The 20,312-nt window shown below is 54.1% G+C and overlaps 1 protein-coding gene across 1 annotated transcript; it reads left to right on the top strand.

Moving 5' to 3' along the window:
• Positions 1–1,251: 1,251 nt before the first annotated feature.
• On the top strand, positions 1,252–4,693 carry PTS (6-pyruvoyltetrahydropterin synthase). The gene is made up of 6 exons (XM_068994874.1): positions 1,252–1,387; positions 2,372–2,451; positions 3,122–3,144; positions 3,445–3,501; positions 3,808–3,878; positions 4,204–4,693. Exons 1-6 carry the CDS (start codon positions 1,314–1,316, stop codon positions 4,340–4,342), a joined length of 444 nt encoding a protein of 147 aa, XP_068850975.1. The 5' UTR covers positions 1,252–1,313; the 3' UTR covers positions 4,343–4,693.
• The last annotated feature ends 15,619 nt before the right edge of the window (positions 4,694–20,312 follow it).

Here is a 20,312-nt window from a genome sequence, read left to right as displayed (position 1 = left end):
GGAGGGAGGTCCTGCAGTGCTGTCCCTAAAGCCGCAGTTTTTAAAGCCGTGCTTCAGCAGCACACAACCCTGCCTGGGCTGTGCACACGGGCGGTGCTCCACCAACAGCTCCTCTTGATCCTGTTCCTCTCACACAGAGATCCTGCCCCGAAGCTCGTTGTTCTCCCACCCTGACAAACTGACAGAGTCACTCCGTTATCCCCAGGAATTCCCAGGAATTAAGGGAATATACATTCAAACCCTTCCAGCACTGAGAAATCCAGGTTCTCCTCCCTCTCCCAAAGCTTTCTGAAAATCGCCACACCTTAAGGATTCCTGTGCTTGGACTCCATGAATGTTATTACCGGGGTGCACTCCTTTAGGTATGTCCATAACCATCCCCGGGTCCGGCACCGGCACGGGAGGATCGGAGCATCCCGGGGCCGAGCACGGCAGGGGAACTGGAGCATCCCGGGGTCCGGCACCGGCACGGGGGGATCGGAGCATCCCGGGGCCGAGCACGGCAGGGGAACTGGAGCATCCCGGGGTCCGGCACCGGCACGGGGGGATCGGAGCATCCCGGGGCGGAGCACGGCAGGGGAACTGGAGCATCCCCGGGTCCGACACCGGCACGGGGGGATCGGAGCATCCCGGGGCCGAGCACGGCAGGGTAATTGGAGCATCCCGGGGTCCGACACCGGCACGGGGGGATCGGAGCATCCCGGGGCCGAGCACGGCAGGGTAATTGGAGCATCCCGGGGTCCGACAGCGGCACGGGAGGATCGGAGCATCCCGGGGCGGAGCACGGCAGGGGAACTGGAGCATCCCGGGGTCCGACACCGGCACGGGAGGATCGGAGCATCCCGGGGCCGAGCACGGCAGGGTAATTGGAGCATCCCGGGGTCCGACACCGGCACGGGAGGATCGGAGCATCCCGGGGCCGAGCACGGCAGGGGAACTGGAGCATCCCGGGGTCCGACACCGGCACGGGGGGATCGGAGCATCCCGGGGCCGAGCACGGCAGGGGAATTGGAGCATCCCCGGGTCCGACAGCGGCACGGGAGGATCGGAGCATCCCGGGGCCGAGCACGGCAGGGTAATTGGAGCATCCCGGGGTCCGGCACCGGCACGGGAGGATCGGAGCATTCCCGGTTGTCGGCGGGCGGATCCCGCGGGCTGGAGCCTCCCCTGTGCGGGGCCGGGCTGGAGCCTCCCCTGTGCGGGGCCGGGCTGGAGCCTCCCCCGGGCCGGGCTGGAGCCTCCCCCGGGCCGGGCTGGAGCCTCCCCCGGGCCGGGCTGGAGCCGCCCCGCTCCGGCCCCGCCGCGTCCCCGCGATGCCGCCGCGCTCCGCCCGCCTGGCGCGGCTGTCGCGCTCCGTCACCTTCAGCGCCTGCCACCGCCTGCACAGGTGAGCGGCCCCGCACAGGGGAGCGGCCCCGCACAGGGGAGAGGCCCCCCGCTCCCGGGAGGAGGCTCCGATCCCTCCCTGCCCTTCCCGGTTCTCCCTGGCTCAGCCCCTTCCCGCAGCCATCCATCAGTGCCCGGCTGCAGTTCCGTGTTTCAACAGAGCCGATGGCGCTTTCGGTTTGTAAACATCGCCCTGTGCCCCCCCCCCCCGATCTGCTGCTTTTGCCCCCGGAAATGATACGTTCCTAAAGGGTGTCTTGACCTGAAACTGCCTCAAAGGAGGTTTTTAGGCTCGGTCTCTTCTCTCAGGCTACGAGCGATAGGACAAGGGGAAACGGCCTCAAGATGTGCCAGGGGAGGGTCAGGTTGGACATCAGGAGGGATTTGTCCATGGAAGAGTGGTCAGGCTTTGGAAGGGGCTGCCCAGGGAGTCCCCATCCCTGGAGGTGCCCAAGGAGCTCCTGGACGTGGTGCTCAGTGCTCTGGGCTGGGGACGAGATGGGGATCAGTCACAGGTCCTGGAGTTCTTTTCCAACCTCCATTATCCTGGGATTCTGTGATATTCCCAAAATGTGCCTTGACTTGAAACACTCAGAGCAGGCACTTGGATTGCTTCAAAGGGAAGATTCAGAGGGAATTCCTCTGTACTTCTTGGAGAGGCTCCCTAAGCTTTGTTAATTAATAATAAACCCGAATGTGCAGCTTGCTCCAGGCCTAAGTGATTTTGGGCCCAGATGTTGAACATTTATCCAGCTGTGGTGTCAGGCAGATGCTGTGAAACAGACACAAAGCCACGGCAAAAAAGATTCACTGTTGTCAACAGCATCTTTTCATGGACCAAACACTCTTCTGTCTCTGTTTGTGCCTCCTGAGCTGGGGGGCTCAGTGTGGGAGAGGGAATAGATGGAGAGCTGGAAAGCAGAGTGAAGTGAGGCCGTGAACATCTGGAGCAGACCCTGCCATGCCGTGTCTGCCTCTCCCACAGTAAATCCCTGAGTGATGAGGAGAACCTGAAGCTGTTCGGGAAGTGCAACAACCCCAATGGCCACGGACACAACTACAAAGGTAGGGAGGTGACTTCCATCCTTGCTGGTGGAGTGGTGCTGCTCTCAGGGTGGGGATGACCCCCAGGAGGCCTGGGCCACTCGTTCTCAGCAGCCTGATACAGCTTTAGTGGCTGGGTTTGTGTTTTTATTAAGAATTTGAAGGAAATTTCAGCAGCAGGGGGTTGGACCACAGCATATTCAGTTGAATAGATAATAAATATTTATCTTCAAATTCCACTTCTTGAATCAAATCTGCTTGTTTACACTCTGCAGCATCATTGTGATTTGAATGGAGATTTCTCTAAGCAAAAGGCATGCAAATTAAACAGCCTGTAAACATTATTTGAATGTTTTTTTCACAAGTTCTCCCATTTCTACACTCTGGGCACACAGAATTAGATCTCTCCAGTTCCTGGAGTGGCTCCCTGTGCTCCTGGCACTCTGCTTAGGAGCTGCTTTATCAGAGAAGACAGGCTTATCTCCACCTACCTGGGGCATCAGACCTTGGGCAAGGGTTTTTGTGACTCTGAGTCGTTGTTTTTATGGAGCATCCCCTCATTTTATAAAAACAGTCCCACTCCTGAGTGCACCCCGTGGGTGGGCAGGGAATGGGCTGTGTGCCCCAGCAGCAGCAGATTTGGTTTTGGGTTCCTGGACATCACAGTGACCTGATCTTTTCTTTTTTTCAGTTATAGTCACAGTGCGTGGAGAGGTGAGTGCAACCAGCGGGTTTTTTTCTGTTCCTCGATGTGGATTTGCAGTTTAATGCTGCTTCCCTGCTTTCATCATCATGCTTGAAGGCTCCTCCAGGGAGCCGTTCCCACCTGGTGTCAGCTTTCAGGAGAGAGTGGAACCTCTGGGATGGTTTCCAGGCTGTATCAAGCCCTTGGAACATCACAGGAGTGGAGCTGGAACTCTCTGACAGTGGAAAGATATTTTCCTTGTGGCTCAGATGACCTGAGCACAGATATTCCCCTCTGATTTGTGTTGCCACCTTGTGCTTCCCCCGCAGATTGACCCCGTCTCGGGGATGGTGATGAACCTGACAGACCTGAAGGAATACATGCAGGTAAAAATAGCCCAGTTTTCCTTCTAATCCCCTGGGAGAACTGATCAGAGCTCAGCAGTTTGTCTGGTAGCAGCATGGAGACGTGGTGAGGTGATGATGGCAGGACATAAAAAAGAAATTAAGGAATAATTGAAGACTAAAGTGCTTTAGCTCTGTTACGTGAGGCAGTACCACATCTTCAGCTGGGAATTTCACAGCTGGATTTAGGGCTCTTTCCCTTTTTTCCCACCCTGCTGCCTGGCTGTGTGTGGTTATCTGAACCTCAGGCCAGGCAGGGACAGGGTTGTCACCGTCCCCTCTTGGCAGGAGGCGATCATGGAGCCGCTCGACCACAAAAACCTGGACAAGGATGTGCCCTACTTCTCTGAGGTGGTGAGGTGAGAGAGGGGGGCTCCTGGAGGGACTGGAACAGTTTTCAGGGCCTGATCCTACCAGGGAACGAGCAGCCTTTACCTGTGGGCTGACCACACCTGTGTCCAGCCCTGCTGCCCCTTGTCCCCTGATCAGCCTGGACAGACAGGTCCTGTCCGTTCTGCCCCATTTCACCCAGATCTGCTGGCGTGGCACAAACCCCACTTAATTCAGGTGTCATCAGCTGCCCTTCAGCATCCCCCCAGCCCTTCCTGAGTGCAGCTCCCTCAAATATTGGTGTCATTTCTGCCATTTCAGCCAGCTCTGACCCTGCTGCTGTTCCCCCCCCAGCACCACAGAGAACGTCGCCGTGTTCATCTGGGACAACCTCCAGAAGCTCCTGCCCCAGGGAATCCTTTACAAAGTGGAAGTGCACGAGACAGAGCAGAACGTCGTTGTTTACAAGGGAGAGCAAACAATTGTGAAGTGAAATCAGCCTCAGCTCGTGCTCAGGGGAAAGGCTCCATGATCAGCTCAGTGGTTTAGCCCAGCCCCGCTCAGCATTTCCTGCCCCAGCGCTGGGTTCTGTGTTAGGTCAGGACTGGTGCAGATGTTTCACAAGGACCCTTGCAGCATGTGTCCATTGGGGTTCTCAGAATGGGTTGGTTTCTCTGCTTTTCCTCAAGACCTTCCTGTTTTGCAAAGCCGAGCCACCGAGCTGATGTGAAATTTAGAATTGGGCCTTGGTAAATAAAGCAGATTTGGAGAGAGGAGGAGGCCTGGCAAAATCACAAAAGGTTTTGATTTCTAATTAAACATTGAATTAATTTATGATATTTAATCATGTGAGCTTTGGTGTTGTTTTGCTTCTTGATCAAGCAGAGAAGCATTTTTGAGAGTGAGAACTACACTGTCTTTTTTTCTGCTTCTTATCTGTTTATTTCTTGTGCTGCAGGCACATCTCTTCCTGTGGCCAGCAGATCTTTCTCTGTGCGTGGAACTGGTGCAGTGGGCAATAAAAAAAACACTTTTGATCCAAACTGGAAAGCCAAAGGAAGCGGGGTGTTGGTGAGAATGGAAAACTGAGGAAACGGAATGACACAGGGAATGTAACAGCCCCAGTGGGGACACAGCCCTGGGGAGGGAGTGCAAGAATAAACCCTTAAATCAACCCTTCTATCAACCCCAAAATTCAGTGGCAGTTGTTTTAGCAGGATGAGGCTGTGAGAGGAGGAGTTTAAATGGGCACTACCCCAATTTTCCTGGATATTCCTGGAGTGGAGGCACGCTGTGAAAACTGAGGAAAAGCAGTGAGGGAATGGTTATTGGACAATTCCTGACCATCAAGTCCCGGTGTCTGTCCAGAGGCAGAGGTGGCAGTGCTGTGTGTGATTCCCTTTGTCACATAAGCAATGCCCTGAGGAGTAATTAGCAATGACCATCAAGAATAACTTAATGCACGTAACTTAAAAAGGAAGTGATAAGCAGGGCAGTAATTCCCTTGCTTGACAAGGAAATGGGGTATTTGAATAATGGGAGCAAACAGCCCCATTTAGGGAGGTTTAATGAAGCTTGCCTAATTGTTAACCGTGGCCGCTCTGCTCCAGGCTGAGGGTGAAGTGTCCTCCTGCAGCCACCCCTTCTGCTGGGAAGTGGGGTTTACACTGCCCAAAAATACCCGTGATGGCTTCAAAACTGCTTTTGAATTTAAAACGGGGACTGCTTTGCCTGAGGACACTTCTGTGCCACCCCCTGCCCCGACTCAGCTTCGCCCAAACTCCCTGGGAGCGCTTCAAAAAGGGCAGAGTGAGAAAAGCGAGGGATATTCCAACCTTCCCAAAACCTCTGCCGTGGCAGCTCCAGCTTTGGGGATTGTTTTCCTTCCTAAGGCTGGTGCTTTGGGGAATATTTGGCTGCCGGTTCCTTGCAGTGTCACCCAGGCAGAGAGTGCTCAGTGCCTCAGATAAAAAAGCTGACACGTTTGCCCCTTTTCCCCACTTTTTCCCTCCTCAGATGTGGAACCAGTCGGGTTTTTTTTTTCAGCGTGGGCTCTGTCCGGGGAGGTTCTGCAGCTCCTCTGGCCCCTCCTGCTGCTCTGTGGCTGCGTCACTGCTAAAATGAGGTAAAATCGTGCTGGTGATTCACAGAGCATTCGGAGTCTTCAGTGAGTCATGGCCACTCAAACACATCATGTGGTGTCTTTATCAGAGCAGGAATTCATTCGGCTGTTGGCAAAAGCCAAGCAAACAAATGGCTACAAGTGTACAGCACAGCCCACTGCTTTTATTGGCACGGAGGCAGAAAAAGCAGCCCAAACTCCCGTGAATTTCTGCAGCTCAGCAGCCCCGACAAAGCCCCACCACAGCCTGTTTGTATTTATTGCTGTGTGCACCTTGGGGATTTATCTGTGTAATTCTTCTGATCTCTCGGGTTTAAATATCTGCAGCTCAGGGGAAATGGGAATGAATTGGCTGGCTGGGCAGTGGTTTGGGTGGAAGGGGTTGGAAACACCAGAGCTGGAGTTGAAACTGGAATTACAGTGGGGTCTGGATCATTGCCGGGGGTGTGAGCTCTGGGGATTCTCTGTGGGAAGCACCTCCAAATTCCCAGCTGAGGGAGGGAGGGGTTTATGGGAGAGAATGAACTCCCAGAATTAAACATTAAGCTCGGAGTTACTGAGTGATGAAATGCTTTGAAGGAGAACTGTTGAGGTGACAGCGGGGGCCAGGACAGCCCTGAAAGGTCACAGCTGATGCCAGCAGAGGCTGTAGGAACAAGACTTCCAGCTTTAGAGCATATAAATGTGAATAGCAGGGGAATAATGACAGGAAATGGGCTCAGTTGTGTTCAGTGGGACTGAGAAGAAAAGCCAGCTCTGCCTTCCTGTCACACGATAAGATAAAACCAGGTTTTGTGGGAGAGCAGCAGTGCCAGGGCAGGGACTGGGTGAGCAGGGAGGCTGTGCACGAAGCTGGTTGAGTTTAATACCTGTGGGACCATCTGGTTCTGTCAAGGAAAAGCAAAGTTTGAAGCTGTTTTCCTTTTGATTAATTTTTGGTTTAGGGAGCTTTTTCTCGTTCTGCCCCACCGGAGGAGGAGAAACCTTATTCTCTGTTCTGTGTTTGAAGCACAGTGGCCACGGGAGGAGCGAGGGTGCAGCTCTGGCAGGGGGGACAGTGGGAATTGATGGTTTTCCCCTGACACCCGGGGTGATGTAGGAGCCCAAAAGGAGCAGCAGAGACAGGAACCCAGCCGAGTGCTGCCACAGGCTCAGGGGCCGCTCCTCGGGCTGGTGTTTTACTGCCCATTGTAGCCCCAACAGTGAGGGAGTTAATAGATAATCCACGTACTGAGGGACGAGGAGTCTCCCCCGGGAGCTGCTCCTCTGAGCTCGCAGATCCAGCTGCATCCCACCATTCCCGACTGGAATTCGCCTCCCTAGCGTGGGTTTATGCGTGAGTGCAGTGCCTGGAGATCAGGGAGGGCTGCAGGGGGGTCACAGGACCCCTGCCCACTTTGGGGCTGAACACTGGCAGTGCCCTGGGAGGGAACGAGAGGCTGGAGGAGGCAAACGAGGAGCAAAACATTCGGGAGGGTGGCTGTGAGCAGAGCTGGGAGAAGGAGCCCTGCCTGCCCCAGAATTCCCAACATTTTCCTGGGTATTCACCGAACATTCCTCATTTTCCAGAGACCCAGAGCAGAGCAGCCCAGGGATCCTGGGCTCGTCCCGCTGGGGCTGCCCAGCAATTCCCACCCTTGGCCAAAGCTCATTAGGATGTTTGCTCCGTGTCTGGCGCTAATTGCACCAATTGCCCTGTGCAGTGGGGAGGCCAAGTGGAAACAGAGCAGAAGAAAGTCTGAACAGTGAGGAGAACAACGGGGGCTGGGGGTTCAGGGGCATTTTGTGGCTCTCCCCCTGTCGTTATTTGTACACTGGTTTGGAAAACTCGACGTCTGCTCTTAAAGTTACATGGAAATTCAGTGACTGTGGCAGAGGATTAAACAGTTCTGCCCGGGGACAAGGCACCTCTGGGCCAAATGGTTCTGCCTCGGGTGTGCAGGTACCTCCTGACCCTCTCTGTTAGCCCTGTCCCTGCTGAGAGAGGAAACACAGCAATATTTCCACCAGAAATGCAGCCAAGAAGAGACCCAGGACTAAAACTCCATCTCACTCTGCAGCAGGGGGATGGGAATTAAGCAAATTTAACCCTGATTGTGGTGTTGCCCCCAGAATTCCTCCTGTGACACCCACAGGAAGATGTTTTAGTGATAAATCATCTGTAACCCAAAGAGTTGGGGTTGTTCTGCTGATTTTTTCGAGGCGGGATGGCACAACACAAATTGAAACTTCAGGGATTACAGGAAGTCAGTGGAAGGGTAGGAAAAATTTTAATGGGGCTTTATCCAGCTGTAATCACTCTGTTAATGATTAATCAATGCTTTAAGAGCTCAGTACGGCCAGTAAGAGCTTTCTACTCGCTGTTAGCTCAAAATTTCATAGATGTGGCCTGAAGAATTTGGCCTCAGAGCTCATCTAAGGTAGATCCTTAGAGTCCCTCTCTGACTCTGGAGGCAGTTACGCCTGGTTATGTTTGTGAACTAAGTTTTTAGCAGGGAAAATAGGCAGGGGTGTAAAAGGAAATGCTCGTTTTTGCTGCTGAATAATGTAAAAATTAATGAAAACACCACTGCTGAGGCTCATGGATGGGACAAAGCTGCAGGAGCCACCTCTGCATAATCTGGGACATGGGAGGTGCCAGAAGGATATTTAAATGCAATTTTGTATTTATTATCCAAGGCTGTCATTTTAGGAGATAGATGGCTCAACAGCGGGATTGGAATTGAGCAGTAATTTCCAGCACTAATTAGGGTTTCATTGTGTGTTGTGCACTGGAGTAGCAGGAGATAAAGCCTGTCCCTACCTCTGCTAATTAGCCTGCCTGCTAAACAGATGCCAGTTTTAATGGCTGGGCCCTAAAAAATTTATTTCTCCGAAATTCTGCAGGAACGTTCCATTAATGCAGCGCTGCAGGCTCAGGTTTCAGCCGAGGAACTGTGCTGGGGACTTCTGGCTTTACAACCCGATCCCTCCACAACCCGCCAGGAAAGAGGGAAACAAAGGGAACTGACACTGGAATTGAGAGCCCCGAGGGCATGAGAGGGAGGAATTTTTTGTTTGTTTGTTTTGAGGCACAAAAGATGTTTTGGAGATACAGTCTGAAGGAGCAAGAGTTGACTGAAAGCTCAACTTGAAAGCCAAACCAGCCTTAGCAGGTGTTTATTCACAACTGCCCACTTTTACTGATAATATTTCAGGCAATTCTGTCTGAATTTAAAAAATCTTCCTCTTAGACCTGATGTCTGAATGCCTGAGAAATAGAAATGAGCAGGGACTTTTTTCTTGTGTCTTCCTTCTTTTCAGGAATTTTTTCTTGTGGTGCTCAGCTCCTGTGTTAAATTTTCAGGCTCCTTTATTCCCAGGCTCTTCAACCTCTTGGGAATTAGAATTTACTCAGCAGAAATCAGGGGACCTGGCCAACTTTGGGCTGGCAATTTAAAGCCAGGGCTCTGATCCACTGAAATATTGTTGTGGTTTGGGGCTCAGCCTCCTGAAGAGGAAGCACGAGAGGATGAATGGGGGAGGGATGTGTTCCTCACCCTTCCCCCCAAAAAGCCTCTGGGCCACCCTGTGCAGGATTGCAGAGCTCAGGCCTCAATTTGTTCCTTTCTGTGCTCACCTGTGGGATCAAAGCCACATCTTTCACAGTGTTTAGAATAATTTCAACCCCCCCCCCCAACATCACAATGAAGGCAGGAAATAATGGGAGGTGCAAGAACCAATTTTAATTCCTTATTTTATTTAGATCGGTTTAAAGAAAAAAAAATTGCTTCCCATGAGTTGGAAAATTTCTAAATAAAGGTTTTACCCATATAAAAATACAAACAACAACAATAAAATCAAGACATCCATTGGCCCATGCAATCTTGCCCTACAGCAAAATCAGATGTTGATTAAAAAAAAACAAATTTAAAAAAGGAACAAAAAATGCCCACCGTGCTGTCCAGAAAATCGGGGAGGGGGGGAACCAGAGAGAGAACAAAGAGAAACTTTTTCATCTGCAGAAATACCGAAATTTAAGGGATTTTGGACCAAATAACAACATGGAGCATAAATTCCTGAGGCCTGGTGTGGAGGATGCCCTGGCAGCAGCATCTCCAGCCTGTCCTGCTCCCCCCTGGGGCACGCTGGGGAGCACATTTGTTTTCCCTGGGCTGGCACTGGAGGCTTTAAGGTGGTTTTTGAGCAGGATTTCCCTTCCCAGGCTCAGTTCTGCTCCCTGAGCTGTGGGGGCTGTGCCAGGAGGGGATAAACAGACAAACCCAGACCCCTCCTGGAGCTTCTCAGCAGCCCTGGTGCCCTGAGGAGAGGAGGAGCTGTCCCCTCTCCAGGCGTTTTGTGCGTCACAGAATCCCAGGTGACGAGGAAGTCATGGATTCACGAGCGTCCCGTGTTAAATGGGGTCTGTTTGCCCATTTTTCTGGCTGCAAGCCCAGGACAGAGGCACCTCTGCTGTGAAATACTTCCTTCTGCTGAGGCTGTGGCTGAGGAGAGCAGGGGGAGGGTCAGCTCGGCGATCACACAAACCTTTATAATTTACTGGGGAAGTGCATTATCACCCTAACACACACGAGGGAGAGGTCTTCCTGAGTAGATCAGCTCAGCCCCCCCTTTCCCAGGAGGAAAGGGGCAGCACAGCCGGGTCCCCTTCTCTGCTGGCCCCTAGGAGAGCAGGGTGCCCGTGAGGAGCAGCAGGGGCAGCTGCAGGGCAGCCAGGAACAAGGAGCTGCTCTGAGCCCTGCACACCGAGTTGGGCTTGGGGGTGGAGGGCAGCACGGTGGTTCCTGCTCCTGAAATGGAGGAAAAAAATCGATTAGAAATCCAAAGGACCAGCGGAGACCTTCTCCAAGAGGCTGTGTTTAACTCTGGTCTCACAGAAATGAGGGGTCAAACCCACGGTAGAGGAGTGGGATGTCTGAATACAGCCCCTGGCATCAGTGCAGCATCATCACCCTCCGGACTGGGCTTCTCTGGGTACCTGAAACACTCTCTGATAGCAAAGCCACAGTTCCCAATCCATTCCTGTGCCAGCCCCTGCAGAAATAAATAAGCCTGGCCTCTGGTTTGTAGCTGTTTTGTGTCTCTTAAGGCAAAAAGGAAGCTTGAAAAGGTTTTAAGTTGAAATTATAACCTGAAAACCCTCTGTCTTTGCCTGACTGTTGGAGATACGGGATATCCTTCAGCTCCAGGCACCCTGAATCCCTCTTCCCCCTCTCCCCAAAGCCCAGAGCACGAGTGAAGCCCCTGCCTGGTGAGTCCTTCCCCAGCTGGAGATTATTTACCTCTGTTCAGCATGAAAGTCTTGAGCTCGATGCTATCAGGGAGTTTGAGATAGACCCTGTGGAAGGAAGGAAGAGAGAGGAAAAGTTCAAAGGAGAGAAGCTGAGTGCCTCGTGTGGGGATGGAAAGGGGACATTAAAAGCAGATGAAGAGACAGGAACTTTGGAGTCATGCTGAGCTTGCTGATGTTGCCCTCCAGCCAATTTGAGCTTTTTTGGGGGTAATTTTAACATCTGAAATTGTTTCTCCATCACATTTTCGCTGCTTTCCTGCCCTTGTCTGGCTGGGATGGAGATTCCTTGTACCAGGGTGGCAATGAACTGGGAACCATGCTCCCTGTAATTAGCAGCACTCCTGCCAGGAGCCCTGGTCTCCTTCCTTCCTTCCCACAGATAAGGCTGAGCAGGCTGAGGGCTCTGCTTCCCTCGGACAAACATTTCCCACGAGTGCTAATGGAAGTGCTCAGCCCAGCCATTTCCATGGAATTATCCTGCATCCCTACTCATGGGAGCATCTTGAAGCTCCCAGAGCACGGTGGGGTTGCCTTTGGCAGCAAAAGTTTCCTTGGTGCTTTCCAGAGAGAATCTGGAGATGGTTCCAGAGGTTTTTCTCAGCCCCTGCTCTGGAGGAGGGGTTGATTGTGGGTTCTGTCCCAGCTGGAGGCTCGGAGGGAGGAAATCCTTACCTGATTTGCACAGAGGACAGGTTACTGGCCGGGGATGTCCAGCGGGTTGTGTTCTTGGTGATGTTCAATATTGCTGTGTTGATAGAGCTGCAATTCTCTGTGGGGATTTCCTCCCACTCCCCCACGGAGGTGTTCTGGGAGGACAGGGCTTGCAGCAGGTACTGGCCTGTGCTGTGGTTTCTGCCATCCTTTATTGTCACTGGGAACAGAGCAAGTTGGACAAAGTGAGATCTCTGCCCTGGAAGGACCCCGAGCCTTCAGGGTTCCCAGTATTTGTTCACCCTGTGTGACACTGCACCAGCAGCCTGCAGAGAGGGTGATTTACCACAGCCCTGCCCCGAGCACGGGAGGAAAAACCCCTTTATCTGCCCCCTGAACCCTCGGGCACCGGGCTCAGCCCCTGCTGCCGTGGGTGCCACACCTGGGAGGGAAACCAGAGCCCCCTGCATCCCATGCAAATGGGAAGGGTGGGAAAATGAACCTTTGGGCAGCCCTCAGCCCGTGGCTGGGGGTGCCCCACCCGTCTCTGCTCCGGGATGGGGTCTCAGAGCTTTTCTCCCGAGCAGAAGCTGGACCATGATCGGATGGGGCAAAGAGGATCTGTCTGCACAGCCAGGGGCTGCCCAGGTCCCTGTGAGTGCCCTGCCGTGTCCCTCTCAGCCTTCAGCACCCCTCAGCTCAGCCCTGCTTCAAACCAAAGCTGCCGAGAGCATCAGAACCTCCAGGAGCTGATGTGAGGCAGGAACTGCCATCAAAGCTCAGTTCTGCGCTCAAAAAAAAAATTCAAATAACAGCAGTGAACAAATGAAAAAAAAACCCCAACCAACTGCTGGGGATGCTGCTTGGGTGAGAGCTGAGGGAATCTGTGCCAGTTCACAGCCCCTCCCCTGCAGGAAGGGGTCAGGATGTCTCTCCTCCACCGTTTTCTCAGCATTTAGGTTTTGCTGGGCCTCAGGGCAGAGGGAGATTTGCCGGCAGGGACCAACAGGGTCAGGCTGCCGCTCACCCCATCCTCCTGCAGCAAGAAATCCATTTCCTAGGATGGATGCTGAGCATTTATCAGCATCAGTGACCTCTTCCCCTTTGTCTTTGCAGCCACCAAGAAGGGCAAAGTGTCCGAGAGGAGGGAAGGGAACCAAACCACAAAACAACTTCCCCCAAGTTCTGTCTTTTCAAGAGCAGTCGAGTCCTTCTGTGCCAGTTCAGGCAGAAAGATGAAGGGAGAAAAAAATATCCTGAGGAGTAAAAGAGAATTTGGGATTGAGCTGTAAATGGGAACGTGAAAAAGGAACAAAGAGGTAACAACAGCGCCATTTATCTCCTGCCTGGAATTAAAAATCATTAAAATAAGAACAGAATGTTGAACATCCCCCAGTTTAAACACATCTGAGCAGTCAGGAGAGCAGCTGAGTTAGGGACAGAGATGTTTGTGCAGCAGGAAGTCTGTGAGACCCAGGCAGAGCTGGCTTACCCAGGTAGGTTTTGTTGGCCGAGTAAGTCTGAGGTGTTGTTTCCACAGAGAAATTCCCTTCAGTCGCATTCCCGAGCTGAAGGCACCCTTCTATCTCTGTCTGTGCTTGGCCAGCCACTGTCCCCAGGAGCAGGAGTGGTGCCAAGAAGAGCAAAGCTGCCATGGCCCCCTCTGATGCCTCCTCTTCATCCACCTGCACCTGGGAACTGAGAAAGCCTCACACTTTCCCAGCCCATTTTATACCCCGGCTTTGATGAGGTAAATGCAAATATTTCCTCCTCCCCGTCCAGCTCACACGTCCACACCCCCCTGGAGGTTTCACTGATAGAGACACTTCCTCCTACCTGCCCAGCCTCGGAGAGGACTGGTGAAAATGAAGGGGTGACCCCCATTTCAGGGGTTAAAATGGGCAGTGGGGACATCCCTGAGGAATCCATGGGCTGAACACCAAGTTCTCTGCACTTCTGTGTCCCTTGGAATGGGCACCAGTCCTGTGACCTCTTGCAGAAGCCCAGGACATGTGGAGGAACCTCCAGCCCCACTCCCAGCTCTGGTCCAGGCTTTTCTTTGAAGGCCAAACAGTTCTAGAAAATGTGAAAAACCCAGACAGGGAACATCCTTGTAGAAATGCTCCAATAAAGCTTCTGATCCTGCTTGGAAAAAGCCGGATCATGAAGGGCCACGAGCCTGTGGAGGGATGGTCTCTCCTAACCCCTTTCACAGCCCCTCACTGATGAACATTTCCTTGCTGGGGACAAATCCCTGATGTGATTCCTCCCGAGTGATTTTGGCTGAATGCCTCAAATAACATTTTATGAAGAAAACAGCTCGAGTTTCTCTTTCTTCTCCTTCCTGGATTTTCTCCCGTTCTCCCCTCAGGCCCTTGGCTGATTCTGAGGCTGATTTTGAGGCTGATTTTGCAAGTGCTCCCTGAGCTGTTGGGGCAGCGCTGTGGGGTCAGTGCAGGGGACAAAGGCAGCACTTCCCTGTCCCTGAAACAGACGGGCTTCCTCCCGCTCACCTTCCACCTCCTTGGGAAAGGAGAGCTGGGGCCAGAGCGAAACCCAGCATGTGAGACACCCAGTAATTAGAGGTGATGATCCTGAATCAGCTTCCCTGAATGGAGATCGCTCCTGAACCTGCTCCCAGGGATGGTTCTGCTGAGGGTGGTTGTTTCCAGCAACCAAAATGAGCACCACAGGTATTCCAAATGAGTTGGATCTCCCCAAAAAGAAGGGACTGGACTCTCTTTGCCCCTGTCTGCCTTACACTTGCAGATCACAGAACCCCAGGATCATCAAGGATGGAAGAGACCCTAAACCACATCCCCTGTGCCACATCCAGTGACTCCACCACCTCCCTGGGCAACTTATTCCAACACCTGACTGCTCTTTTTTTCTGATTTTTTTTTTCTGATTTTTTTTCTGATAGCCACTCTGATCCTCCCCTGGAGAAGGGACTAAATCTCACTGTTGTTTTTGATGTCCTCATGCTGAGGTTTTGTCATCTTCCTCCTCCTCCCTGGCCCTGCTGAGTCACTCGTGCTGCCTGAGTGGGAGTTTGGGTTCCCTTCCCTGTGCTCATCTTGCCGGGCTCAGCTCCAGAGCTCCTCACCCAGAGAGCTCCAGCTCTGCGAAGGAGGTGCTGGGTGAAATGTTTCCAATAAAAGCTGAACAGAAGTGGGAGAAAAAGGAGGAAGAGAATAGGGGCGTTCAGGACAAAGAGGAGAGCAACAGGACAGATGCCAGGGAAAAGGAGAGTGTGCTGGAAGAACGCTCAGTGGTGCTGCACTGGTTGGAGGAAAATTTGGCCCTAATGCAGAGAGTGTGGGCAAAAAAAATTGAGATTATCTGATCTGCTGGGTTCACGGAATCAAATTCTTCTGCAGAGCCTCATTTCCTTGTGGTTTTTATCTTGTTTTCTGCCCTTCTGGGAGCTTCCCTGGGCAGTGCCTGGGGCTCCTCTGCTGCCCAGCGCCAGCACAGGGCTGAGAGGGCGAGTTCCTCAAAGGGACCTCAGGCTGCAGCTCCTTGGGAACGGGAGCTGCTCTTCCCAACTGCTGAAAAACCTTTTCTGGGAGCACCGTAAGGAACATGGGAAGCATGTCAGCAATCTGAGAGCACATGGAATGGGGAAAAGTGATGGGAATGGAAGCAGAGGGTTTTGCAAGCCCAGCTCGCATCGCAGAGGCTTTTGCCCTGGGCAGTTTCATGTAAATGAATGCTCCTTGCAAAAGCTCTGTGCCATCCTCTGGGCGGTGGGGGTGACTCAGTGGGGTGTCACTGGGACAGGGCTGGAACCACCTCTGTCCTGTCCTCTCGGAGAGAATTCCATTTGGGAAAGAAAAGGCAGGATGGGATTGCCACAGAAACCTCCCCAGGGCTGAAGAGAGCCTTGTAAGGGGTGGTGGAAGTGACAATTTTTGTTACATGATCTGCACTCTGGGGCTTTTCACTTTTGTTCCTCGTTGGTTCCTGGAGAGGTTGATCTTCTGTGGGGAAGTGGGAGCCTGCCTTGAGGAGAGGATACAGCCAGAGAGCTCTGGGAAGCAGTAAAATTAATATTTTTATCCCTAAAGGTGACTGCACAATCCTTAATTCAGCCAGGGATAAGCCCATGAAACAAAGCCAGTTAAATGGGTGTGAAGTCTGGTGGAGGAAGGGCAGGAAATAGAAATTCCTGCGGGAGACTCAGATGTGTTGCAGAGGAGCCTGAGCTTCCCAAGTGCCCAGAATATTTGAAGAGGAACTGACGGGGCTGAGACTGCTCAGAGCAGCGCCCAAAACCACCCCAAAGAGCAGCAGGACCCTCCTGGTGCCAGCAGGATCCCAGCACAGCCCGTGGCTCCTCCGGCTGGAGCAGCCCCAGGGTGGGGAGTCCAGGATCTGACAGCTCCACAGTCTGGGTTTAGGTGCCAGAGCAAACAGAGGCTCTGGGTAGAGCAGCTGCTGCTTTCCCCAGCCCCAGCTCCGCTCCTCAGGGACTCTTGGAAATGATGCAGGGGTGTTTCCCTGGCTCCCACCCACACTGCCGGGGTTACAGCAGATGGGATGACTCGGGCTTTTACTCCCTCTTGGCAAGCAGACAGGAGTTATCAGCTTGTCTGGCACGAGTGGTGCGGTTCGTCCCCGTCCCTGTCTCCTGGCAGATCTCTGAGGGGAGTGAGTTAAATGAATATTCCTGGAGTCCCCAGGCAAACAGCAGCACCGGGAACTCAGGGCTGTGCTTCAGGAGTGCAGCTGAAACCCTCCAGCACACTGGGAATAATCTGGGGAAGAGCAGGAGCCAGGAAACCCAAACCTCCTCCCACCTGCTCCTCACCAGGAGGGGATGGGAAGGCAGGGGGTGGCTCTTCTTGCCAAAATGCATCAGTCACAGAGAATAAAACAGGGAATAAACAAGTGCACAGAAGCACCTGCTGGGGAGCATGGAAATGTGAGCCACAGGGAAAGCAGCTCAGGCTCTCCCTGGGTCAGGCAGAGGTGAGGGCAGGGCAGGCTGCTGAGAAAAGCAAGGGCAGGGAGTTCTCTCTGCTCCCTTTCCTGGCACTGGAACCACTCTGTCTGGGCTGGAATCACCCTGCAGAGCAGGGCACCCTCTCTCCTCCTCATCCCCTGGCTGCTGGCCCTGCGTGGCACAGGGTGGACTCTGCCCAGCTCCGGGCAAGGAGAGCTGTGTTTGCTCTAAGCTCCTCTGCAGGGCTTTATGGGGTTATTTGCTTTAGGTGAAGAACTCGGGGCAGTTGAGATTTACTGGCCTGTTTTGCAAATATTGTGTTTTGTAAATGTGGGCACGAAGAGATTTTTTACTGCTCAAACTGCTGAGCTGGCTTGAAAAGATTCCTTGTCCTGCTGGAGGTGTGGGGTGAGTTCCCGGTGCTGGGATGGGCTCTGCCCAGGGCTTTGGAGCCTGTCCCAGCAGTGTCCTGCAGCTCCAGAAAGCCACCCCATCCCTGCCTCCAGCCAGGAGAGGACAGAGAGGGCAGGGAGCAGGGCAGGGAGCAGGGCAGGCAGGGCCCTGTGGCTCGCTGGAGTTGCAAATTAGGTGTGGAATGAATTTTGCATCCAGAGGCGGCTGTGAGGCTGCCAGTTCCCCCACGTGTCCGGGTCTGCTGCAGGGAAACACCTCAGCCCTGGTCCCCTCCCAGCTCCGCCGGCCCTGGCACGGGATTTCCCACAGGCAGCAGAAGGAATCTTCAGCTCTGAGGGCTTTACCGCAGCCTGTCAGCCCTGGGAGGGCTCTGACCAGGCTGGAATCAGACAAGGTGGATTGTTCTCTGCAGGGATGAGGTCCTGAAAGCCCCCTCGTAATGCACAGCAGGGGCTGCAGGGAGGGCAGAGCAGGGGGGGAAATCAGGAAGGACAAACATTTTGCCAAAAGGTGCTTCCTCAAAGTCAGCAGCTTGACAAGGGAATTCTCCTGCTTCTTTGTGCTCCTCAGGAAGGTCCCTGGTCAAAAAGGGCAGGAGAAAGAGCAACCAGGAGCTCGTTCTCTCTGCAGCTGAAGGTCTGGGCTCACTTTGCCTCCTCCACCTGCCCCCTCCCCAAATGCAGCCAAGTTCTCCCTGCTGGAGCAGAGCCCTCCCTGTTCTGTGTGTGCCTGCAGAGCCTCTCCGCAGTGAAGCCCCGCTGGCAGCGCTGGTGCCCGTGCTGCACCGCTCCCTGCTCCAGCGCTCGGATGGAGTCCTGGCGCTCCCGCCTGCATCCCAGGGTGCACCCAGGGTGTATCCCATCCCGCCTGCATCCCAGGGTGCAATCCCATCCCGCCTGCATCCCAGGGTGCACCCAGGGTGCATCCCATCCCGCCTGCATCCCAGGGTGCAATCCCATCCCGCCTGCATCCCAGGGTGTACCCAGGGTGCATCCCATCCCGCCTGCATCCCAGGGTGCATCCCATCCCGCCTGCATCCCAGGGCGCACCCAGGGTGCAATCCCATCCCGCCTGCATCCCAGGGTGCATCCCATCCCGCCTGCATCCCAGGGTGCAATCCCATCCCGCCTGCATCCCAGGGCGCACCCAGGGTGCAATCCCATCCCGCCTGCATCCCAGGGTGCACCCAGGGTGCAATCCCATCCCGCCTGCATCCCAGGGTGCACCCAGGGTGCAATCCCATCCCGCCTGCATCCCAGGGCGCACCCAGGGTGCAATCCCATCCCGCCTGCATCCCGGCTGTCCCAGCCCTGGCGAGGGGACGGGACCCTGCCCAGGTGTCTCGGTGCCACCTTCAGCAGCGCTGGGGTGAGACGGGGCGCAGACATCTGTGATTCCTGGGAGCTTGCGTGGGCTCGGAGCCCGGGGCACAGGCGGGCCGGGCTCTGCCCGGCTGTGCCCGTGTCACGGGGCTGTGGCTCTGTGTTTGCACAGAAGCCTTGTCACGCAATGCGGGCGCGGGCAGGTGGCTGCTGCCTCAGTGCCACAGGAGCTGTCGCAGGGCAGGCAGGCGGCCCCGGGGGTTGCAGTAGCTTGGGAAAAGCAGCTGGAAGGGGGAAAGGGTGCCCAGTGGAGCCGGGCTGCCCAGGAGATGGCAGCAGCTTCCCGCTGTGCCAGGTTTGGTGTCCTGGGTGCTGGCACCGGGACAGGGGCTCAGCACCCCCAGCTCGGCCAACACACCGGGAAAGGCGTTTCTGTGCCTGATTTACATTCTCCGTGCACCCTGATACGCAGGAGCAGGAATTCCGATCCCAGCCCTCCAACAACCCTCTGGAAGGGCAGAGGCTGGGCTGCAATTTGCCTGGCTGGCTCCCCTGCTCCTCCATAAGCAGCTTTGGCTCCAGGGGCTGGGGACAGGAGTGTCCCTGCCTGTCACTGCCTGCACAAGGTCAGGAACTTCCCTGATGCTCAAACTCCAGGCGGAGGCAGCAAAGCAGGGAATGTCCGGGGAGAAGGGGTGTGGGAAGCTGAGCTCACCGGGCGGCTGCTCCGAGCCTGGCCCCGAGGGCTCTGACGAGCCAGCAGTGACCCCTGGTGAGAGCTGCCAGGACTAAACCAGCCTGGGCAGCTCCCTGGGACCGCTCCCCAGCCTGGGAGGTGTGGCTGGACGGAAGAGAACCAGTTAAACAATTCCAGTGCCATCCCGATCCCGCCTGTGTCCCCTTGATCTGCCTTTAGGAAGAGCTCTGTGAGCAAACCCCTGGCTTGGACCTCAGGGTTTGTCCCCCCTGACCCTGCGCCCATTCCCAGCTCCAGGTTTGCCCTCCTGAGCACGGACACCTCCAGAACCTGGGAGGTTTTCCTGCCTCGTTCCATCTCCTGGCAGCCCTCGGTGGGGCAGATGGGATGAGGCAGGAACCTGGGAGAGGAGCAGCAGCTGGAGCAGTGCCTGATGCTGCAGCTGCCAGCTCCAAGGTGGAAAATGAGCAGGTTTTTGGCTCCAGAGCCCAGATGTGTGGTCCTGGATAAGGAATCTGCAGCTTTATCCCAGGGAGGTGTTCCCAGCTCTCTGCTGAGAGCATTTGTTTACCTCCTATGATACATTTGTCCTTGTGAACCCGAGCACCGGGAAGGTGACTTACAGCGAGGCTGGAAGGACGATGGATACAATCAGTGGTGCATGTTTGATCATCCCTTCCTAATGGTATTTGGGGATTTCCTATTTAATCAGTAATTAATGTACCTGGCAATTAATTCTGCAGGACTCTTGGTGCCCTGAGCAGGGTGGATTCTGAGCAGCCCCTTTCTTACCTTGGGGGAGTTCTGAGGGGTGACGAAGTTGCTGCAATGAATTGCAAAGAGATACCAGTGTCTTTCCTGATTCCTTCTAATAAGTATGATTTTTTTTTTTTTTTTTTTAAACTAGGACATGTGCATTTCACTTTTTGGAGGACAAGGGCCAGGCAGGCAAAGGAAGGAAGGGGAAGAGGAAACTTGTGCATAAAAAAAGGGAAAAGGAAAACTCTTGGATTAAG

This window comes from Aphelocoma coerulescens, chromosome 24 (assembly GCF_041296385.1).
Source record: "Aphelocoma coerulescens isolate FSJ_1873_10779 chromosome 24, UR_Acoe_1.0, whole genome shotgun sequence".
Lineage (NCBI taxonomy): Eukaryota > Metazoa > Chordata > Aves > Passeriformes > Corvidae > Aphelocoma > Aphelocoma coerulescens.
This window is presented reverse-complemented; position numbering and strand designations above follow the sequence as displayed.

Bases quoted from the DNA above. Each gene is read 5' to 3' on its own strand.
- PTS (XM_068994874.1), top strand. From the start codon at position 1,314: ATGCCGCCGCGCTCCGCCCGCCTGGCGCGGCTGTCGCGCTCCGTCACC. The intron at 2,452-3,121 runs GTAGGGAGGTGA...TCTTTTTTTCAG, and splicing joins CCACGGACACAACTACAAAG to TTATAGTCACAGTGCGTGGA. The intron at 3,502-3,807 runs GTAAAAATAGCC...CCCTCTTGGCAG, and splicing joins ACCTGAAGGAATACATGCAG to GAGGCGATCATGGAGCCGCT.